Raw genomic sequence first — 8,260 nt, forward strand, 5'->3', positions numbered from 1 at the left:
AAAATGTATAATATACGTAATTTCCACGTTAAAATAGTAAAATCAGTAGTTAAAACACTGTAGTATCGATTCTAGAAAACATTTGAAATGTCGATATTTCAAGAGCCACCCAATAGTATTCATCCGCCAATTCACAGTGTCCATCGGAATCATGACAGAGTGAAGCTAAAAAAAAAAGCACGATATCGAAGAACTTATTTGAATTCCAATCTTTGTTTATTTTAAAAACTGATTTCTATTTCAATCACAATTTTAATTAGAGAAGGTCAACTGAACTCTACCTGAACGGGTAAATTATAATTCGATAAATAGAAATAGGCCTATTCATATGAAATGATCTTGGGCTAATGGTGCCCGCTTCCTAGCATAGATGCATGTTGTTTACATTTAAATTTATGTATGAGTGTGACAGAAGTCAGTATGGTTATGTTTTCGCTGGTTAGTTTTCTTGTTAAACCTTTTTCTTCTTTTTTACTTTCTGACTGAAGCCAACTGTAATTGTTACTGTAACTGCACATGTAATTAGTAAGTAAACATTTATGGCTCGGCTTGCTATGCTAAAATGATTCAACCAAGCATAATTCAGTTTTCAGGTGAGGAAGAAATCTCTGGTTACTTCTCTAATTTGATCCATGGGACATCTGCATCATGACAGGGGTTCAGCCAATGCCCTGTCCGGTGCTCCTCGGCACTGTGAAAGGTGGAGGTTTATTAGCTCTTCTGCACAGATACACAATTGAGAAAAAAGTAGCAAAAGTGGAGAATGTGCTGAAAAAAGGTTAGCATACATTGTTTTTTTTTTTGTTTGTGTTTTTGTTTTTTTTACAATGATTGTACATGTTTTATTAATACTTTTTATATTACATCTTCCATAGGTGTGGGAGTTGACAGCATGAACCACCTTGGACAGACACCACTCTTTTGTGCGTCTCTCCTTGGCTTTGCCAGTGTAGCAGAGAAGCTTCTACAGTATGGGGCAAATCCAAATCAGTAAGGTCAAACCTTCCCATAATAAACCCACCAAGCTTGTTTGAATATGAAAATAGCATATTATCTCATGTGTGATGTTTATGTTCACCAGCCGCTGTAATGATGGAAGTACCCCCATTCATGCTGCAGTTTTCTCTTGTAATCCCTGGCTGCTGAGTTCACTGCTGGATTCTGGCGGGGACCTGCGTCTCCATGATGATCAGGGCCGGATGCCGAAGGACTGGGCCAAGGCAGGTGCTCAGGAGAACAGTCCGAAGGTGTGTGCTGATTGTTTTGATGCTGCTTTGGTTCTATGTCTATAAAATGCAGCACCAGTGCAGCCTTAAACTTGGTCTTTGTCATGACAGAGTATTTCATAATGCAATTATCCCATTTTAATTACAATTTCATAGTTTCAAACACATTTCAGGATGTTTTTATTTACATTTATATCATTTTTTTTAGTATAGTAGTAATTTCTTTGTATATGCACCGCAGTGTAAAGGCACCATTAGACCATTTATTATTTTTTATCTACAGATGCTTGCTTTTCTGATGAGATGTGAGTCTCAAATGCAGAGGTTGCTGCAAACCCATCCGTCCAGGGATGCGCGTATCACCCCAACCTCCTCAAAGACACTGCTCAGCTCTCCATCCCTGCTTAAGCTTTTGCGACCTCGGTAAGATCTGCAGCTCTTCTCTGGCCATTCATCTTTATCAGTGAACACTTTCTGTGTTTTAAGGCTTGAATACACGACTTTCAAAACCTTAACAGATTTTGACGACTTTATAAATAGTTGCAGAGAACCAGAATGCAAATCAATGGAAAATATGTGCAAACATTGTGTAGTGTTTTCCAGCCTTTAGTTATAGTGTAATTTAGAGAAAGAGAAAGCAACAATACCTAGAACAGTGATTCAAGACTCTGATTGTACAAAAGTAAAAGTAAAGTTTTATTTGTCCTTCTCTTTAGGGCATCTGGGCTCACTCATGAAAATAAAATAAATTATAAGATGTCTGCCTGTGATATGATGATGCAGTGTTTTGGCTATGGAAAGGTATGCATAAACATTTTTCTCTCTCTTGCAAATATTTTGAGAAGGTTAAACCTGAACACACATCACATTTTTAGTAATATACATAAATGTTTTCATATTAACAAACATGTTCTAAATCCTAGACTACGATTATAAGGATTATAAAATGAACATTCCCCTTTCCATTAGCATACCAAATCTACTAAACACAATGTACTTTCATGTTGACAGCTATTAATCACATTGAGCTGTTAAGATGTTGTTCTGTAATCATGACAGTTATACTCTGAGAAGCCAGAGTTGGGTCTGGGACTGGCTGCTTCTGTGCCCTTGATAAGTGACAGTGATTTAGCTCAAGCTAACGATGAGCCTCTCAATTCCTTTATGTGTGGATCTTTCATACGTATGACCAAGTAAGACATTGTAATCAAGCATGACCTTTTATTGAATATTCATGAAGTAAGAGGACAGATTTAAATGGATATACAGCATTTCCTTACAGCAAACGTAATCATTTTTTTAACTCTGCCTTAGTTACAGTTGGAAAGGATGTCGTGTCACTGTTAAAGAGCTGCATGATCAGATTTTGCAACAATATGAAGAACGTGATGGTCTCCTGGATCTACTAATTTCTGAGCAGGAGTATTGCTGGTAGGACAATGAACACTCTTTAAAAGCTGCAAAAGAGTTTGACTGTAAACATGTAAAGGACTGTTATTAATAAAACTTGATTTAGGTGATAAGTCTTTTTGTATAATTTTGTAGACAATATGAAACATTATTTGCAGTGCATTCACTTCCGTAATGTTATGTATTTCTGAGTGAAACTGAATGAAATTTGTGAATTTTATCCAATTGGATTGGATGAAACATGTTGGGATGTGATGTTACTGGTTAATATTATATTGGCTATTATTATTTTTCCTGGGCCGCATAGCTGTTCATCAAAAAACTAATTTTAAAGCAGATAAAGATATCACTTTGATGAAGGATTATTAAACCTATATTATTATTTTTAGAGTTATATATTATAGAGATAATGGAATCTATATTATTTTAGGGTTATTGAGATCCTATTGTAGTTTTTTTTCTCTTTTCGGTTTGCATTTTAAATTTAATATTTATGTTGTAGTAATTTTGTTGTTTTTAGTTTTTTTTTTTTTAATATGTCTATAAATTTTTTATTCATTTGTATTTCAGTTTTAGTTTTTCAGTACATCAACTAAATAAAAATGAGACATTTTATAACATTTATTTAAATACAATTTTTTTTTTTGTTATGGTTTTAGTTTTAGCTATAGTTTTAGTTACCTATAACAATAACCCTGGTTAGAAACATGCACAGTTAAACCAGTGACATTTTTCGACAGATTTATTACGGTCCATTTTAATTTAATGTTGACAGAAATGGAATACTTGAATTATGGAATACGTCACCTCAAAATGAAAATGTTATCATCATTTACTGAAGTAATTCAAAACCTTTATTATTTTTTCCTTCATTGTTATTTGTTATCTAAATACACTGTGCAATAGCAATGGTTACTATTATATCCTGTGCAGTCAGCTGTCTCACCCGCACCTGCTGCTGCTGATGGCTGTGAGTATGTCCGTTGACCTGGACAGCACAAAGCTGGTCTATGAGAGAGTAAATGTGGGGTCCCTGTACAGTCTGCTGCACCAAAGGGTAATATTTTAAATTTCGAAAAGATTTATAAATGACTGAGAAGTGGTTTTATTTTAAAATGTGTTCATTGTTTATTTGTTCGTTGTTTATTTCCACACTCTGCAGCGGGATGAGTTTCCTCTCCTACAGCTGGTTGACCTGTTATCAGTGGTGCTACAGGTGTGTGAAGTGTTAATGTACCTGCATGGCCGATCTCTGGTGATCCGGGCCCTTTCCTCACACACTGTACTCATTGTGCACCCTGGAATTGCCAAGGTTACGGGCCTCGGGTTCATTGTGCCCAGGTACGCCGTCCTCACTAAAGGCATATATTAAAGGGGTCATGACATGAGAAATCATATTTGCCTTGATCTTTTGGCATATAAGAGCTGCATCACAAACCAAAAGTAAATGATTTCATAATGCTTTGTCTGGAAATGAGCGTTTTTTTTTATCATGTTGTCAAAACACTCACATGCAATAGCGAGGGGGCGTTGATACGGTTTCCTATGCAGTGACTTTAGCCTATCACAACAGTGGCTGATTCCTGACAAGCCTTAAAGGACCCACCCCTTAAAGGTGCTGTCTTATATTCGGGTCAATAAGGTATTTTGAATTTGGACTGCAATACCTAGTTCAACCACTCTGTGTCAATCCTACATATAGCACCTTTAAAAACAGATTGTTTCAGACAGAGAGTCAGAATAGGGTTGAAAATAATCATTTTTCCACATATTTGCTTTTTTTTGTGCAAAAAAACTTTATTAACAAGTAAACCTCAAGGAACATATTAAAATAATAAAAAAATCCTCTATATATTTAAAATAACCTGAATTTAGGAAATGTGTAAATTAAATGGCTTCCATTCATAACGGACACGGTTTTTAGTTGTTTGACGTGCCTTTACCCTCTTTTCCAATTGCAGTGAGGGAACGGCCCCCTACACCCCACCTCCTGTTCCTTTACCTCTCAGCCTTATCAACTGGGCAGCTCCAGAAGTGATAAGATGTAGAGCATGTACAGGAAAAGCTGATCTCTATAGTGTGTGCACCCTTATACAGGAGATCTATACAGGTACCTTCATGCATGCGATGCAAACAGTAGAGCTTGTGTAATAGATCTTGTTTTGTGTTGCTAGCTTGCAACTTGTAAAGCAGTTATATTGCCTTGTACAGATGCTTTGCCATGGGGCTCCACAGACCCACGCTGGATAAAACGGTTGGTAGAAGCCGGCCAGGCTCTGATAGCAAACCCTGCCGTGCCTGAGCCTTATTACCAGTTCCTGCAGGCGGGCCTCCAGCACAGAGCCCAGCACAGGACCAGCAACCTGCACGATTTGTGCTACAATCTACGCTGTTATATAAGGGTTTGTACAATGGTCTAGTTCTGATACTCTATCTCATAAGTATGTATCAGTGCACATGTAACATGCTTTATTTTCTGGATGTGTACTACTGTTCAAAAGTTGGTGGGTGACATGATAGAAAAATTTAAAATCAGTAAGTAAAATGATTTAGGATATGTTATACAAGGTTTTTCCAGATATAGAGAGTAATATTCAGTATATCAGCATGAGAGTAAATGGTGCAATCTAATCTACAACAGGAGATAAGAAGCGAGAATACAAGAAGTGGATGGAACTCATGGTCAGCTCGTCAGAGCATCCCTGGATGGAACACTGACATTAATCAGGCGAGAGAGCAGGTCAAATCTGGTGAGATTTCCATTCAGTCATGATTAGGGAACGTTTTAGAGCATAGAAAATTATCGCTTTTGTGAGAAAGTGTTAAGTACATTAATTTGATGTAATACATTCATATAGTTTGTCCTATTCTTTCCTCATAGTATATCAGCACTGCAGGACTGCAGTACACAATGTGATCCAGGAAAATCTCCTGGAAGGAATCTACAAAGAAGAAGAGGAGTCCACCACAGACACTGATGACCTCCACTGGGATATTTCGCATAGTGATGTCACTGCTTTGCAGGAATGGCCAACTACCCATCATACTCCACTTTCTGAGCCACCTTGTTCTAACTATAGTGATACAGACAAGGATCTGGCAATTAACCGCTCTATCTCAAAGCATACTGGCTCCATTGTTCTCAAACTTAAAGTGTCTCAGGTTCTTCTACAGCAGGCTGAGCAGAGTCTGGATAATGTAGAGGCGGCCCAATTGGACGCCCCTTGCTTTGATGAGGTGGATGCTGTGATGAAGAGGGCGCACATGGAAAAAGAGTGCAGGGATGGTGTTGGGAAGGCTGTGGGACCACCGTTTAAAAATTATATTCCCAACTGGACCATTAATGGAGATGAGGAGGTCAGTCAGTACAGCTCAGCTCAAGATGAGAGCTTCGACAGCACATCCCTTCCTAGTAGTGTAAAGGTATGTGTCACGTTTGATCAGTTTAATGTGCCCGTGCTGAATAAAAGTATTAATTTCTTGAGGAAAGAAAGAAAAAAACTAAACTAAATGAGTGAAACATACCACCAACAGATCACCTACAAACAAAAAATGAATATCAATCAGTAAAGCTTAATGATTTAAATAATTTATCGAATAAATGTGAGGAAAAAGCTTCACTTACAGGAGGAGAACAGGGACTTGAAGAGAGTTCAAACAACAAAAAGAGGACAGCAACAGACAGGACATCAAAAATCTGAGAGGTACAACAGTATAAGAGCATTAGCAGAAAAAGACTGATATAAGTCAAAAGGAGAATGATAGATGGATGGCAACAACAGGAAGGATATATATGAACAAATAGGCAAGAAGATGACAAAAAATAAGCAAATACATCTCTTTGTTTCAGGTTACATGTGCAACTTGGGTTGTTGGAGACTCAGAAAGATGACACACACCAATCTCTTAAAAAACACGTCCAAACAAAACCCTCATGGACCAGTGAGGAACAACAGCCACACCATTCATTATCTTCATGTCTTAGAGGTGTCATGTGACTTGTTGTGTGTGTCGGTGCAGGTGAGGTTAGTGAAATGGTGGCCCTAATGACACGTGGGCGATTGGGGTCACCCTTGAGTGCTTTTGGCAGCAGTGACAGTGAGGATGTAGCAGAGCAACAGTTCCACCTACAGGACAGAAATAGTGTGAATGGCTACCAGGAATATGAGACCCAGGAAAGCACTGATCTGGAGCAACTATTCAAGAGTTTTGCCGGTAATAGAGCTGTGCCTGAAATTACTGTTAAAGGGATAGTTCACCTAAAAATGAAAATTTTGTCATCATTTACTGACCCTCATGCTGTTCACCCTCTTGCAACTGGTTGGTTACCCACATTCTTCAAAATATCTTCTTTTGTGTTCATCAATAGAAAGAAACTCGTACAGGTTGGGACCTTGGAACTTGATGACAATTTTCATTTTTTGGGTGAACTGTCCCTTTAAGATATTTCATTTAGTGTTTTATTTAGGCTCAATTCAATATTAAATTCCTTTTTTTTTTTAAATAATAATTTTAAATATTTAAAAATGTGTTTAAATGCTATTTAATGGCAGGTATTCAGAGTGATAGTGAGGAGAGCACAAATTACCACACTATCGATCACACTTTTGATGTGACCAATGGAGTGCTGGAGGTGACAAGCCAAACTGAGGTGATAAACTATGACCTTTATTTATATATGTTTTGTACCATTTCATTAATGTTTCTTTCTTTTTTTAATGAAACACAGCCACCCACATTTGCATATGAACATTCAGCATGCTTTTTTACATGTAGAATTTTTAAAGGTATAGTAACAAAAACAGTTTTTTTTTATAATAGTCTGTTTAATAAGTCCAGTGTGAGTTTAATAAATCGTCATTTAAAACTAAATCAAGATTGTTGTATGACTTAAACCTTAACATTATAGGTGGACTTCTACAACAAAATGCTACAAAAATTCTAAATATGTACCCTTTAATGTATGTTATGTCACAAGGATGAGGGAAGTTCAGATGGTTTGGACTATACACAGACACAGCAATCTAGCATGTTCTACACACCCAAACATCACCTGTCCAACCACACATCATCTGATGAAGAGCGTTCTCAGGTAAAATTAGGCAATTTTAGATATTTTTTGGACACTCTTTATATAATGCAAAAAAAATCTGAAGATTAGGCATATGCCTTGAAGAATAAAAGAGGTAGATTTCCTCTACCCTTGTTATGTTTTTCAGTCATTGAGCTCAGAGGACGAGTTGGACGTCACAGTGGAGGTGTGTCGACGCAGCACAACTCCAGCAGAGGGAAAACAGGCTGGTGAAAACAGTCTGAGTGGTATGTAGATCAAAACAGCCTGCAGTCATTGCATTGCCAGCTTTGTGGGTGACATTTGTCTTTTTTATAACCTTTATGTCACCCTTTTTTATCTAGAATACCAGCTTGCTCAAGAGGACTCAAAGGAGTCTGAATCCATGCACAGGTGTATTCCTACCATCAGGTACAAGAAATAAAGCATCTCACACAAAGCTCAATAACAGATGATAAAATTCAGTTTATTGTAATATACAGGTGCATCTCAATAAAATAGAATGTTGTGGAAAAGTTAATTTATTTCAGTAATTCAACTCAAATTGTGAAAC

At 37.2% G+C, this 8,260-nt stretch overlaps 1 protein-coding gene across 1 annotated transcript in view; it reads left to right on the forward strand.

Moving 5' to 3' along the window:
* The first annotated feature begins 660 nt into the window (after nucleotides 1-660).
* The window catches only part of LOC107686139 (uncharacterized), a 9,569-nt gene continuing 1,969 nt past the window's right edge, over nucleotides 661-8,260 (forward strand). The window contains exons 1-20 of the mRNA XM_016483001.1: nucleotides 661-778; nucleotides 876-990; nucleotides 1,082-1,247; nucleotides 1,510-1,649; nucleotides 1,943-2,027; nucleotides 2,286-2,419; nucleotides 2,541-2,657; nucleotides 3,570-3,693; nucleotides 3,799-3,977; nucleotides 4,598-4,746; nucleotides 4,848-5,038; nucleotides 5,278-5,386; nucleotides 5,518-6,059; nucleotides 6,264-6,340; nucleotides 6,487-6,578; nucleotides 6,657-6,851; nucleotides 7,190-7,287; nucleotides 7,615-7,728; nucleotides 7,856-7,955; nucleotides 8,052-8,118. Coding sequence (XP_016338487.1) covers nucleotides 667-778; nucleotides 876-990; nucleotides 1,082-1,247; nucleotides 1,510-1,649; nucleotides 1,943-2,027; nucleotides 2,286-2,419; nucleotides 2,541-2,657; nucleotides 3,570-3,693; nucleotides 3,799-3,977; nucleotides 4,598-4,746; nucleotides 4,848-5,038; nucleotides 5,278-5,386; nucleotides 5,518-6,059; nucleotides 6,264-6,340; nucleotides 6,487-6,578; nucleotides 6,657-6,851; nucleotides 7,190-7,287; nucleotides 7,615-7,728; nucleotides 7,856-7,955; nucleotides 8,052-8,118 — 2,906 coding nt within the window. The 5' untranslated portion in view covers nucleotides 661-666. The remainder of the gene's footprint in view (nucleotides 779-875; nucleotides 991-1,081; nucleotides 1,248-1,509; nucleotides 1,650-1,942; nucleotides 2,028-2,285; nucleotides 2,420-2,540; nucleotides 2,658-3,569; nucleotides 3,694-3,798; nucleotides 3,978-4,597; nucleotides 4,747-4,847; nucleotides 5,039-5,277; nucleotides 5,387-5,517; nucleotides 6,060-6,263; nucleotides 6,341-6,486; nucleotides 6,579-6,656; nucleotides 6,852-7,189; nucleotides 7,288-7,614; nucleotides 7,729-7,855; nucleotides 7,956-8,051; nucleotides 8,119-8,260) is intronic.

Source organism: Sinocyclocheilus anshuiensis, unplaced genomic scaffold (assembly GCF_001515605.1).
Source record: "Sinocyclocheilus anshuiensis isolate Anshui unplaced genomic scaffold, SAMN03320099.WGS_v1.1 scaffold437, whole genome shotgun sequence".
NCBI lineage: Eukaryota > Metazoa > Chordata > Actinopteri > Cypriniformes > Cyprinidae > Sinocyclocheilus > Sinocyclocheilus anshuiensis.